Raw genomic sequence first — 14,159 nt, forward strand, 5'->3', positions numbered from 1 at the left:
GCTTTGCATTAATCCTGGTGGATTATGCAACGCGATATCCCGAAGCAGTGCCGCTTCACAATATTTCCGCTAAGAGCGTGGCGAGCGTACTGTTTCAGTTAATCTCCCAGGTGGGAATCCCAAAAGAGATTCTCACAGATCAAGGCACATCGTTTATGTCATGCATCATTTGCGAACAATATGAATTGTTGGCCGTTAAATCGATCCGTACCAGCCACATCAGACTGCTTGGTGGACCAAAATCCATGATTCGTAAATTCATCCGGGAAGACGCTAAAAATTGCTTCCCACATCCAGCTTAAAATTACTCCCAAAGTGGCAAGGGCAATTTGTGGTCACACGGTGAGTTGGGGATCTCAACTATGAGTGGGGAGGAGCATCTCTGTCCAGAGGCAAGTTCAAAATCCCAATCTCTTACTCTGGCCATTGGAGGAGACCACCTCTCACCGACCCAAATCGCTGACATCCATAATTTACAAGCAGAGTTTGCTGATGTGTTCTTGCCCCTACCTGGTCGGACAAATCTCATCCAGCACTATGTTGAGACCGAACTGGGCGTAGTGGTACACAGCCGGCCGTATCGATTAGCTGAACACAAAAAGAAAATAGTTCAAGATAAATTAGAGCCTATGCTGGACATAATAGAAATAATAGAAGAGTCCAAAAGTGACTGGTCAAGCCCGATAGTTTTATTGCCTAAAACCAATGGCTCGGGGCTCCAGCAACCTTCCAGCGCCTGATGGACAAAATTCTCAGGCCGCATACTGCATATGCCGCGGTGTACTTAGATGATATTATCATCTATAGTAACGACTGGCAGTGGCATAGGCAGCATTTGCGAGCTGTCCTCAGGATGCTGTGAGGGGCAGGGCTCACGGCTAACCCAAAGAATTGTGCAATTGGGCGTGTTGAAGTTAGATATCTGGGCTTCCACTTGGGTCATGGACAGGTGCGTCCCCAAATTGATAAGACGGCAGCAGTTGCGACCTGTCCCGAGACCTAAGACCAAAAAGAAGGTTAGACAGTTCCTGGGGCTAGCAGGATATTACAGAAGGTTTGTACCTAATTATTCGGACCTTGCTAGCCCGCTGACTGATCTGACCAAAAAGGAAGCACCAGATACCATCCAGTGGACGGAGCAGTGTCAGCAGGCCTTTACCCAGATAAAGGCTGCTCTATGTGGCGGACCGCTCTTACAGGCTCCTAACTTTTCTCTCCCTTTTCCCTACAGACCGACGCGTCGGGGCTAGTCGCAGGCTTGTCCCAGGAGATAGACGGTGAGGAGCGGCCGGTGCTGTACATTAGTCGGAAGCTCTTGAAGAGAGAGACTTTGTACAGCACTATTGAAAAGGGAGCTTTAGCCATCATGTGGGGCATTCTTATCCTCCGTTACTACCTCCTGGGTCGTGAGTTCACCCTCTGTTTGGACCACGCTCCCCTGCAGTGGCTCCACCGCATAAAGGATACCAACGCACGGATCACCCATTGGTATCTGGCTTTACAGCCTTTCAAGTTCAAGGTGATCCACAGGCTGGGTGCACAGATGGCTGTGGCCGACTTCCTCTCCCGGATGGCTCCCCAGCCTGAGTCGAGTGGTGGGGTATGTGGAGAGGGGTGCAGGGTTAAGCGAAGTCTGTAGCGGGAGAGTGAGGATGGAGCCGAGTGGTGAGTAAGTAGGTCAAGTGCAAAATGACGAACACCTGTCACTGATTGCAGTAATTGACGTGCATAAAAGCAGGCTGGATTGGGAAAGCAGATTGAGAGAGCCTGGGAACTCGTACACAACGTGAGAAACAACTGGTGAAAAGCTGAAGTGAAAGAGAAGCTGATGCAGCAGAAAAAGTTATATTTTAAAGTGTAAAGAGTGTTCTTTGAACGTGACCTGAGTTTATGTGAAAGCGCCCAGTGCGCCACTGTTGTAGCAAGTTCACGAAAGGTTGGTAAAGATGTGGCGCTGAGCTTCTCGTCTGGTGTGCGACGCCGTTATAGACTCTCCGCCGTGAGCACTATTGCTCACGCGACGGCCCTGCTCGACGCAACACGCGGCTACTGCTTGCGGTGTGAATGAACGCACTCATTGATTAACATGCCGAAAGGAATAGAGCAGGAGCCGGTCTTGACACGGGGTTCAGCCATAGCTATGTTGTTTCTAGCAAAACGTTAGGCTAGTGGTGCGTCTATGCATAGCCACAAAAAAAAATTGCGTTTCTGAAAATTGATACAGTATTGCAAAATAAAATATCACGATACTCAAGTGTATCGATTTTTTCTTACACCCCTAGAAACTGTTCAGCTTCTGCTCTTGCTTGGCATATGTTGTCCAGGATTTACACCCATACAGGAGTGTGCTGACTATCAGGCTTTGTACACTGCCATCTTGGTTTGGGTGGTCAGCTTGGCGTTCTCCCAGACATTAATGGTCAGTCGTCTTAGTGTTGCTGCGGCCTTTCCGATGCATTTGTTGATTTCGGCATCCAAGGACAGGTTGTCGCTGATTGTAGAACCAAGGTAGGTGAACTGGTGGGCCACTTTAAGTTCGTAGTTGTCGACGGTGATGACAGGTGGTGTGTCCACATCTTGACCCAGCACATTGGTCTTCTTCAGGCTGATGGTTAGTCCGAAGTCTTTGCAGGCTTGGGAGAATCTATCCATCAGACACTGTAGACCTTGTTCAGTGTGAGAGGTGACTGCTGCTTCTCTAATGATGATCTCACGCACCTTGGTTTTTGCTCTGAGTCTTGAAATGTTGTAGAGTCTGCCGTCTAATCTTGTGTGCATGTACACACCTTCGGTTGAATTCCTGAAAGCATGTTTCAGAAGAAGGGAGAAGAGGATGCCGAAGAGGTTTGGAGTAAGGACAGTCTTGCTTCACGCCGCTTTTGATGTCAAATGGTTCGGATATGCTGCCATTATTCTGGGTGGTTGCCTTCATACACTTTTGAAATGATCTGATCATGCTGTGAACCTTCGGAGGCAACCGATCTTCAGGAGGATGTTGAAGAGCCTATCCAGGCTAACCAGGTCAAAGGCCTTGGTCAAGTCTATAAAGGCCATGTAGAGGGTTTCTGCTGTTCCCTGCACTTCTCCTGTAGTTGGCAAAAAGGAGAAGATCATGTCCACTGTAGAACATTCTAAAGCCACATTTGGACTCGGGGTAGACGCATTCTGCCAGCTGTTAAAGACGCACTAACAGCACTCTTGCATACAGTTTTCCTAAGGTGCTTAAGAGGGAGATGCCTCTGTAGTTGTTGCAGTCACTCCTGTCACCTTAGTTCTTGTACAAGGTGACGATCTTGGCGTCTCTCATGTCTTGTGGAACACCACCTTCACTCCAACACTGTCAAAGGATGTTAAATAAAGGCTGCGAAAGGTTGGTCTTGCAGTGCCTGATCAATCCCAGGGGCTTTGCTGCAGGCCAAGCTGTTGATAGCCTTGCTGAGTTCTGCCAGTGTTGGTTCAGCGTCTAACTACTCCATGATGGACAGATGATCGATGACTTCCAGTGCTGATTTGACAACAATGTGGACAAACTCTCTGGAATAGAGCTCTGAATAGTGTTCCACCCATTTCTCTATCTGCTTGGTTTTTCGCTTTTCCGCAGCTGGTTGTCAGGGGTGCAGTTTTGCTCTGAGTTGGTCTGAGAGCTTTCTTGATGCCCTCGTACATGCCTCTGATGTTACCTGTTGCTGCTGTATTCTGAATGTCATGACTGAGCTCCTGGCAGTACTCGTTGGCGCATCTTCTTGCTGTCTGCTGTACTTTGCTCCTGGCTGATCTGAGTGCTTGAAGGGTTCCTCAATTCCTCGAGCTTCTCTGGATGTTGCTTCTTAGTCGTGTCAATGCATGGCTTCCCTTCTTGTTTGGAGTGGTGGAGTTTCTTTGGCAGCAGTTTGATCTTGCGGAATACCAGTGAGTGATCGGAGTCACAGTCAGAACTGTGGTATGAGCGAGCAAGAAGCACATGCTTGAGGCTTGTACATCTGACAATGACCATGTCAAGCAGGTGCCAGAGCTTGGATGGAGGGTGGCACCATGACACTCTGTGTTGTGGCTTCGTCTAAAAATAAGAGTTGGTCATGCAGAGGCCATGATAATAGCAAAGCTCCAACAGGCGCTGCCCATTCTCGTTTATCTTGCCAACTCCAAAGGAACCCAAGCAGGAAGGCCAAGAGTTATGGTCTGCACCTACTCTGGCTTTGAAGTTGCCAGGGAGGATGAGGTGTTCACTACAGTGGATGTTCTTGATGGCGTCAGTCAGGTTAGTGTAAATATCGTGTTTTGCTTCAGGTGTGGATGTCAAGGTTGGGGCAAAGGCGCTGATGAGTATAACTGGTCCCTCAAAGGTATGGAAGCGGAGGGTCAGCAGGTGTTTTGATCCCTTGTCACCTGGTTCAACCATCTTCAGCAAGGTGTTCCTCACTGGAAACCCTACTCCATGCTCCCTGCGGTCCACAGCACTCTTTCCTTGCCAGAAGAAGGTGTAATCTTTCTCCTTCAAAGATTCCGATTCAGCCAGGTGTGTTTCTTTCAGAACGGCTATATCTACCTTCAGTCTCAGTAGCTCGTTGTCGATGACCGCTGTCTTTCTTACATCACTGATGTTCAGGAGGTCGTCAAGTCCAGTTGTCATGGTGTGGATGTTCCAGCATCCCAGATTGAGAGCTGGTCTCAATTTTAATCCTTTTTTTTTTCTTGGTGTATTATTGCTTGGTGCAGAAATTGAGGTCTGCTTGTCGGATTTCCTTATCCCCATGCACCCAATGAGGAAGGCAGACCGTGGCGGGAAAGCATCTTACTGGCTGGGGACTGCCCAACTTAAGGCAGGCGGTAGCTGTCCAATGAGATGCGAATATTTCTCCTACTGCCGGAAGCAACACTGGTGCCACATTCTACGCCTATCGAGCATTGTAGCTTATAACCGGTAGACTCCTGCTTCCCAATGTTGTTTCAGCACTGTGAAGTGAAGCTGGAGAGTCCTCTCCTGGGCGCAAGCCAGGGCAGGGTAATATAGAAGACAAGCTGTTGCCCAAGTGGCAAGTCCCACCTTCTCCACGGCGCTGATTGATCCAAAGGAGCAGCAGGGCCGATGCAGTTTGGGACCAGCACTGTCGCAGGAGTTGCCAGGGCGAGATTGCATGCAACCACGTGGGTGGTGCCTATGGGACTTCAGCTCCAGATTTTTCCTTAAGGTTTACTCCTGAAGCCTTTCCCCAAAAGAGATGTAGCTGCTAGTCAGCAGAGGTTTTTGACAGTTTAACATTTCTCTGCATGAGGCAGGTGGCAGAGTGTTACATGGTTACCGGTGGCAGGTATGACCTGACCTGGATGGAAATAATAGCAGTGATATAGAGGTATGTTTTATAAGTCATGAAAGGATGGATTACTCAATAGAAGACATGACAATAATCACCAAAAACATTACATAGTAACGTAACTATGCCTTTTAAGGTTTTAACTCGTATTGTGAAATGTAATGTTACTTTGTTACTAAAGTATTTATGAGGTGAATAAGAGATTGAGTGCAGTTAGCTTTGATTATGACAGCTCTTGTTCACAGTGAATGTTTGCACACTCAAAGTGCATTACCATGTCTCTACCAACTCTTGCTACCTTACACTCAAGGGTTTATTGTTGTTATGAGTTGTAGACAAATTATTGCCGACAAATACAAGATTTCCCTGACAAAACCATTAAAAAAACATCAAAATAATGTTCACAGTACAGAAGGTATATTCCCATTTGTCTCTGGCAAAGCAATAGCAAACACAGAGGGCCAGATGTATGTACATTTGCGAATGCAGCGTTAATGGCGCCATGGCCAAGACGCAGAAAGCGCTTGATGTGAAACCACAGTGTGTGTGTTACGTACCAAACCTGCAGTTCATCAGGTAATCCGTGCCTGACCACACACACTATACCGTAAATTAGGCAATTGAATGGGCCTTGTCCTGTCACTGCTAGCGCTATGACTGTTTGAAATGATCCTGATGCCAGTAATTGTGATGCAGTAGGAGTTTAACAACAGCTGGAAGGGAATGTGAACGCTGAGCCGGAGATTCAATGTCATCTGTCATGATTCTGCCATCATGTCCATGGTTTCTCCTAGTATGGTGGCAGGATCGTGACAGACCCATGTTTTGTGTGCAAGCGCATGGCCAGCTGTTTTGGCCATGTGCTTGTGTTGTCTCGTTTCTTTACTCCGCCCCCTTGTTATCCTCGTCTCGTCATTATTGTCTAGTCAGTCTCACCTGTCCTTGTCATTAGTGTCTCCCTTTATTATTCCCCTTGTGTTTGCTGTCTTTTGTCGGTTCATTGTTAATCCATGCCAAGTTTGTGAGTACCTATCTAGAGTATTTGTCCTGTTATTCTATTGCTTGTGTCAGTCGTTTATCTAGTAGTATTTTGTCAGTACCTTGTCTAGTAAGTCTTTATAGTCCTTGTCAGAGTCTTGTTTTGCCCCCTCGTGGGCTTTGTTTTCCCCTTTTTTGTCTACAATAAACTATCTGTGATTGCATTCTGTCTGCGCCTGGGTTCATCCTCCATCCAAACCATAACAGAATGAACCGACCAGAATCGAACCCAGCAGATGGTATGTCCTCCAGTGTCAAGCATGACTCTGAGGAACTGAAGGAGTGGTGGTCCAAGACCATCGCAAACTCGAGGAGAGGCAAGCTCCCGATTCCCGCTCAGGGACAGCTATCGATAAGGGAGTATGCCCGGGTTGTGAACGAGAGGAGGTTTTTCATTCCGGAGTTCCTCCTAAACTGCTACCTCGTCGCCGGTCTCAACTCTCTTCCACCCCTGGTTGAACGGGAGGAGCTGGTGACTTATCCGTTCACTGATTTGGTGGATTGCTTGTCTCGGAGAGAGTCACAGACACCCACAAGCTCATCATCTGCCAAGCTGCCCGTGATCCCGGAGGGTCGTGTTCTAGCTGTGGTCACTCAAGGGGATCTGGTTTCCTCCGTATCTTCTCCTGAGGTTTCGTCCACACCACCTCATCTCCGTGGCAAGCGAGAGAGACGGAGTTCATGGGATTCTCCTTCTGAATCATCCTCGACAGAGTCAACGCTGTCTGAGACTGCCCTTCCTGCACCAGTTACAGCCCCCATTGAGCTTCTCCAACCGGTCAAGGGTCCGTCTACTACGTCCGTGCCACGGCCTAGGAGGAAGAGGAGGAGGAGGGGAGCCTCTCGTCCTTCATCTCCACCTGTCCCAGAGCCCGATGCTGGAAGCGCTGTCCCAGAGCCCGCTGCTGTAAGCGCTGTCCCAGAGCCCGCTGCTGTAAGCGCTGTCCCAGAGCCCGCTGCTGTAAGCGCTGTCCCAGAGCCCGCTGCTGTAAGCGCTGTCCCAGAGCCCGCTGCTGTAAGCGCTGTCCCAGAGCCCGCTGCTGTAAGCGCTGTCCCAGAGCCCGCTGCTGTAAGCGCTGTCCCAGAGCCCGCTGCTGTAAGCGCTGTCCCAGAGCCCGCTGCTGTAAGCGCTGTCCCAGAGCCCGCTGCTGTAAGCGCTGTCCCTGAACCCGCTGCTGTAAGCTCTGTCCCAGAGCCCGCTGCTGTAAGCTCTGTCCCAGAGCCCGCTGCTGTAAGCTCTGTCCCTGAACCCGCTGCTGTAAGCGCTGTCCCAGAGCCCGCTGCTGTAAGCGCTGTCCCTGAACCCGCTGCTGTAAGCGCTGTCCCAGAGCCCGCTGCTGTAAGCTCTGTCCCTGAACCCGCTGCTGAGGACACCGTTCCTGAGCCTGCTGTCGTGAGCGCCGCTGAGAGGGCTGCAGCTGATTCGGCTGCTGAGGCTGTTTTGCGGTCAGTGTCAGCAGATCAGGAGTTGCCTATTGCCGTTGCGGCAAGAACTTTGTCCAAGTACCTGTCAAGTCTGGCCAAGATCCTGGAAGTTCCAGCCAGGACTGGCATGTTGTCTTGTCCCGAGTCCACAGCTGCCGAGAGCGCCGACCCCCAGTCAACTGCCGTGAGCGCCGACCCCCAGTCAACTGCCGTGAGCGCCGACCCCCAGTCAACTGCAGTGAGCGCCGACCCCCAGTCAACTGCCATGAGCGCCGACCCCCAGTCAGCATCTGACGACGATCTCTCCGATTCAGAGATGTGGAGCGTTGGTACTGTGCCGTCTTCAGGGAGCTCAGTTCGGGCTTCTGATCCACAGTTACCCGCAGCATCCCTTGTTTTGTCTCCTGTTGTGTTGCCTCCAGTGTCCCCTTTCAAGAGTCCTGTCCCATCGCTCGTTTCTGTCCCTGTGGGGGTTTCCCCCCCTGTCAAGCTACCTAGTGTTTCCCCTAGCGCTCCTGTCATGTGCAAGCCTCAGACTGTTTCCCCCAAGAGATCTCCTCAAGCGTCCACAGGAAAGTCCTCCCGGATTCCCCGTCCTCAGCCCTCGTCCCAAAGACCCAAGACCCCCAGTCCTCCCATCCACCCTGAACTGCCCCCCAAGGACACTGTGTTTCCCCCACCACCTCTGCCTTGTATGTTGTTTCTAATGTTTCACCCCAACCCGGTTGTTGTTTATTCATGTATCCCTTTAGTCATGTTTGCTATGTTTTGTTGGTTTTTGTCCATGTCTCGTTCTGTCTTGTCCCGTGCTTAGTGTCCCTTTGAGGAGCGTCTGGTAGCCGCTCCTTAAGGTGGGGGTTCTGTCATGATTCTGCCATCATGTCCATGGTTTCTCCTAGTATGGTGGCAGGATCGTGACAGACCCATGTTTTGTGTGCAAGCGCATGGCCAGCTGTTTTGGCCATGTGCTTGTGTTGTCTCGTTTCTTTACTCCGCCCCCTTGTTATCCTCGTCTCGTCATTATTGTCTAGTCAGTCTCACCTGTCCTTGTCATTAGTGTCTCCCTTTATTATTCCCCTTGTGTTTGCTGTCTTTTGTCGGTTCATTGTTAATCCATGCCAAGTTTGTGAGTACCTATCTAGAGTATTTGTCCTGTTATTCTATTGCTTGTGTCAGTCGTTTATCTAGTAGTATTTTTTCAGTACCTTGTCTAGTAAGTCTTTATAGTCCTTGTCAGAGTCTTGTTTTGCCCCCTCGTGGGCTTTGTTTTCCCCTTTTTTGTCTACAATAAACTATCTGTGATTGCATTCTGTCTGCGCCTGGGTTCATCCTCCATCCAAACCATAACAGTCATCTTTGATTTCTTCCAGTAAATGTAACATTGCGTAGCTGTTTAATCTGTAATGGTGATTTTTAGGGCCCGAGTACTAAAAGTGCGAGGACCCTATTCAAACTGTTAAGGTTATTTTTAGGGCCCGAGCACTAACAGTGCGAGGACCCTATTGAAACTGTTAGGATTTTTTTTTTTCTTTTTTCTGCAAAGTAAGCGCCATTTTCGGGGCCGCAACATGCTCAAAAACTCACCAAATTTGGCACGCATGTCAGGACTGGTGAAAAATTTCGTATTTTGTGGGTTTCGCGGATGGGCGTGGCAAAATGGCTCCCTAGCGCCACCTAGAAAATTGCAAAAAATTAGCCCCTCGTCCACATTCAACCTACAAGCACGAAATTTGGTGGGGATGTGTATCATATCAAGACGCACAAAAAAGCCTCAAGAATCCATACCCTAAACTCGACAGGAAGTCAGACATTTTGAATTTGGCGGCCATTTTGGGACGATTTACACACTCCGTACTTTAACTAACTCCTCCTAGGGATTTAGTCGGATCGACTTCAAATTTCTGCTGTGCCTTCTAAAGGCATTGACGATGTAAAGTTGTGCTATCTGCGCATTTTTGTCGATGGGCGTGTCCGTGGCGTTGATGATTCGCTATGAAACAGGAAGTTGTTGTAACTTGCCTGTAAATGCCCAGATCTCCACAAAATTTTACACATTTGACAAGAGTCCCGCCCAGAACAAATCCACATGCCGACATTCACCCATAGTCATAGCGCCACCTGCTGGCAACAGGAAGTGACCTTTAACGAAGCAGCCCCCGCCGCATGTTTGACCGACATGTACGAAATTTCTGTGGTACATGTAGCATGTCCAGATGCACAAAAAAGTCTCTTGGAGCGATGACCTAAACTCAACAGTAAGTGACCTTTAACGAAGCAGTGAACCAAATTCACAGCCGCACCGGCTGAGCCGCAGAATATTTAATGCGGCCGCCTCACACCCCAACGCTCTACAGGTGCGAGGGCCCGCCCATCGCTGCTTGCAGCTTTAATAATGATTTTGTTTTCACTCACAACTGAAAAAGTGTGATTCTTGAGGCAAAAACTTTTTCAGCTCATCTCGTCCGCCTATGTCTTCATTTTGCTTGGATTACTGCTGCCACTTCACCAGGAGGCATATGCCAGGAAACCCCCTTTCCTAAGTTACTCCTGCTTTTAAGATGAAGAGAATTTTCAGCGCAAAACAGAGGCACACTTTCAACGGCTTTTTCTGTACATAACACGGAATACATAATTAGGCGCAGTTTACGCTTCCCCTCCCATCTTTTTATGTGACACTTCCACTTTCCCCTTGACCATCCCATGAATGCATATGCATGACACAAAAAGTGCATTTTGCCATTTTCAGTTCCTACCACAGGCAGTTTGCACTTTCATCTCTGTGCGTCCTGTTTGTACATACCTCGCCATGGTTTTATGCACACTTTGCGAAACAAATACGCCTGAAGTGGGCACACAAGCGTTAGTACATCTGGCCCTGACTGATTCTGCTGCAAGCTGTGGATGTGCGACTGACCTTCAAGGACTCGAACTGCTGGCACAGCATCTGCAGGAGGGACTTTTGGTCCTCGGCCCAGAGAGGAGTCGTTTTGGGCGAAAACTGGAGAAGGGAACAACAGTCAGGTACCACAACGCTATGTAAACAGCAAGCAAAGCTTCTGCAGAAGCATCAGTGCCATGACATACCATGGATCTTTTAGATGGAGACGTGGAACATTTGGATGGAGACGGAGTGGAGAACTTCACATGTGGCTCAGTGGGCTGACCGGGGCTGGACGTCAGCGGATAGTCCACATGATCTTCATCCCACTCGTCATCTTCTGCAAGCTGATGGTTGACCTCGTCCAGCATATCAATCACATCCTCCATAGATACAGGCAACTTAAAACATGAAAAAACAGAATTAAATGACTAGTAGCTCATTCAAAATCAGTTGCTCATTATCATTTAAAGAGACATGCACCGAAGCGGGTCTCTGTGAACTGTTGCAAACCTTACATGAAGGAAATGTTACCTTACATGTGGAAAATGGGCATCCAATGACCCCATTAAAACTACGGTTGATTACAATATCACAATACAAAAATCATGGAAATGTTATTACAAACACTACTGAAAAGCAACAGCCCTCATGATCTTTTCCAGAGTAGTAGTAGATCTGTCACAAAATTGAAACTTTTGACTTTTGATGAGCTTGAGTGTTTTCTTTGGTTCTCCATCAGACCGTCTCCGAAAAGTGACAGAAACTATTATTCCTCTACATGAGTGTCAGACTTCTCATGACACACGCAACCCTGATGTAGGCAAAGACAATAATAGTAATAATAATAATAATTTGTTATATTTATATAGCACTTTTTCTGGGACCTCAAAGGGCTTCACAAATGGAAGGGGAGGGAATCTCCTCAACCACCACCAGTGTGCAGCATCCACCTGGATAATGCGATGGCAGCCTTATTGCGCCACAACGCCCACCACACACCAACTTACTGGTGGAGAGGAGACTGAGTGATGAAGCCAATTAGTATATAGGGATTATTAGGAGGCCATGATGGACAAAGGCCAAGGGGCAAATTTGGCCAGGATGCCGGGGTTACGCCCCTACTCTTTTTCAAAAGACATCCTGGGATTTTTAATGACCACAGCGAGTCAGGACCTCGGTTAAACTTCTCATCCGAAGGACGGTGCTCTTTGATAGTGATAGTGTCCCCATCACTCTACTGTGGGCCGTTAGGACCCACACAGACCACAGAGTGAGCGCCCCCTGCTGGCCTCACTAACACCTCTTCCAGCAGCAACCTGGTTTTCTCAGGAGGTCTCCCATCCAGGTACTAACCAGGCTCAGCCCTGCTTAGCTTCAGTGGGCAACCAGTCTTGGGCTACAGAGTGATATGGCTGCTAGACATGAGCAATAGTTGAAGAATCAGAGTTCAGTGCTTTTTAAAAGCATCTTCGGACAGGTCTAATGTAAGCCCTGCACTAAAATCAGCACTGTTTCCTGCAGTGGTCACTTGTGTAAATGCATGTAAAGTTGACTAAATTAACTTCTTCAGGTGTGTTTGTTTGATGCTAGAGCTGAACTTTGCAGGACAGTGGCCCTCCAGGGTCAGATCTGAGGAACCCTGGAGTAAAGTGAGCAGCGCAAACATCAAAGGTGTTTAACATACCTTGTCCATGTCTTTTGGACTGGCCTGATAAGCCTTTGTGAGGTATTTCCTGAACTGCAGGAGGAAGTTGGTGCACCTGCCCTGCGTCTCGTCCATTCTGTTTCCCGCCTCCTCCGACAGCCTCTGATAGATCTGCCCATCAACACACATCCACAAACTCATCAGCTCAGGGTCATTTACAGACTGATAATAATCTCTTTACTTCTGATGCTGAACCGGTGTGAATGTCGTCCAGAGAAAGTGCGGTTACCTTAGCAAGATGCCAGTTAGACAAGGTGCTGTTGAGCTTCTCCAGCTTTGCGATGGCCTCGTCAGTGTTGCCCTCGATGTCAAGCAGTGTGGCAGAGCTTATGGCGGCCTCTTCCTCATATACTCGCACTTGAGAAGGCTGAAGACAAAGAGACCATTAGAGACAAACAACCATATGAAACAGAAGCAGGAAGAGAGTACATACCTGTATGTCTTTACTGTGAAAGTGCATGAACATCGGCTCCAGAGGTTCAGGAATACTGTGTTTGTTTCGGATTTTCTCAAGCAAGGGAAGCACAACTTTCCAGTAGTGCACACTGCGGCGTGCATAGTCCTTCACCCTTTCCCCCTGTCAAACACGTCGATGTCAAGACAAGCCTGCTCAGTCTGTACTAGTAATCTCACACTGACGAAGTCATCAACACTACGAACGAAGCATGGGAATCATGTGCTGACCAAACACATAAAAGCACTAATTCATTGCGCTCCTCATTCCCCTGATCGACTATGTGAGCTGCTTCCTGATGTTTACAGACATACTATCTGAGAAACAATGTGCACTTTATTACTGACAATAACTGGCCTAATCAGAGGCATATTTACACATACATGACGTCAGTTAAGAACAGAGGCAGGTTAACAGAGGCTATCGTCTTCAGAAGAGTTAGTTTTTTTTTGGAGTGAATATGTGCATATTTTAAAATAAAATATTTTTTGTGAATAGTTTCAATGGATTAACAAACAATACATTATTTAGCTGTTTTGTTACTTTTTCTTTATTCCTTTTAATCCTTTTAAATCCATTATTTCCTAAATGAAAACTTCTCGGTTGCGTATGTAATCCTCGTTCCCTGAGTACAGGGAGCGGAGACGTGTTGTCGGGGAGTTCCCTGACGAATTGGGATCACGCAAGGGAGCCTGATTACCTCTGATAGAATTAACAACGAGCCAATAACCATTGGCATGCAATCTTTGCATTCCGCGAGCCGTCTACAAGCGCGGATATAAAAACGGAAGCAAACATTGCATAGACGCTTCTCGCTGAGGAGCCGAACAGAGTCCAGCCCTCCGCGAAGGTACAACAGCATGGCGAAGGGACGACACATCTCCGTTCCCTGTACTCAGGAAACGAGGGTTACATACGTAACCGAGACGTTCCCTTTCGTCTTGGGAACTCCAACGTGTCGTCGGGGAGTTCCCTGACGAATTGGGATCCCTAATAAAACGCCATGGTGCTTGCCCCTTCCAGCGCCCAGCGACGCTACTCACACAGTTTCACAAATAATGGTAGCTAGCTAGGAAGTCACACTGCTGTTCCGCAAGACCCAATCAGTGGAATTGGATAACTCTGGGAAAGCGTGCCCAACCCGAAGAAGGGGAAGGGGAAGGGAACGCTGCGGAAGCCAGCCGCCTGATGAAGGCCTGGAATACACATATGTACTAACCAAGGGGGATAGTGAAACATATGGCAGTCCCTGAGGTAGTCCCAATCCAAGGGGAAATGGGAGCGTACACAACAGGGACGACAGAACGAGTCTGTCAAGGGGAAGACACGGCTGGCTGCACGTAG

The 14,159-nt window shown here is 48.4% G+C and overlaps 2 protein-coding genes across 4 annotated transcripts in view; one reads left to right on the forward strand and one right to left on the reverse strand.

Annotated features, from left to right (window-relative positions):
• LOC148978151 (uncharacterized) overlaps nt 1-14,159 on the reverse strand; it is a 50,110-nt gene that overhangs the window by 20,832 nt on the left and 15,119 nt on the right. For all 3 annotated transcript variants that reach the window (XM_089133572.1, XM_089133571.1, XM_089133570.1), the window contains exons 12-16: nt 12,795-12,938; nt 12,591-12,728; nt 12,341-12,472; nt 10,860-11,054; nt 10,690-10,773 (exon numbers count right to left, since the gene is read on the reverse strand). In XM_089133572.1, coding sequence (XP_088989698.1) covers nt 10,690-10,773; nt 10,860-11,054; nt 12,341-12,472; nt 12,591-12,728; nt 12,795-12,938 — 693 coding nt within the window. The remainder of the gene's footprint in view (nt 1-10,689; nt 10,774-10,859; nt 11,055-12,340; nt 12,473-12,590; nt 12,729-12,794; nt 12,939-14,159) is intronic.
• LOC148978152 (uncharacterized) lies at nt 6,117-8,959 on the forward strand. The gene is made up of 2 exons (XM_089132869.1): nt 6,117-7,392; nt 7,573-8,959. The coding sequence occupies exons 1-2, from the start codon at nt 6,559-6,561 to the stop codon at nt 8,587-8,589; spliced, it is 1,851 nt and encodes a 616-aa protein (XP_088988995.1). The 5' UTR covers nt 6,117-6,558; the 3' UTR covers nt 8,590-8,959.

Source organism: Pimephales promelas, chromosome 7 (genome assembly GCF_988280905.1).
Source record: "Pimephales promelas chromosome 7, fPimPro1.hap1.1, whole genome shotgun sequence".
NCBI lineage: Eukaryota > Metazoa > Chordata > Actinopteri > Cypriniformes > Leuciscidae > Pimephales > Pimephales promelas.

Bases quoted from the DNA above. Each gene is read 5' to 3' on its own strand.
- LOC148978152 (XM_089132869.1), top strand. From the start codon at position 6,559: ATGAACCGACCAGAATCGAACCCAGCAGATGGTATGTCCTCCAGTGTC. The intron at 7,393-7,572 runs GTAAGCGCTGTC...TCTGTCCCAGAG, and splicing joins CTGTCCCAGAGCCCGCTGCT to CCCGCTGCTGTAAGCTCTGT.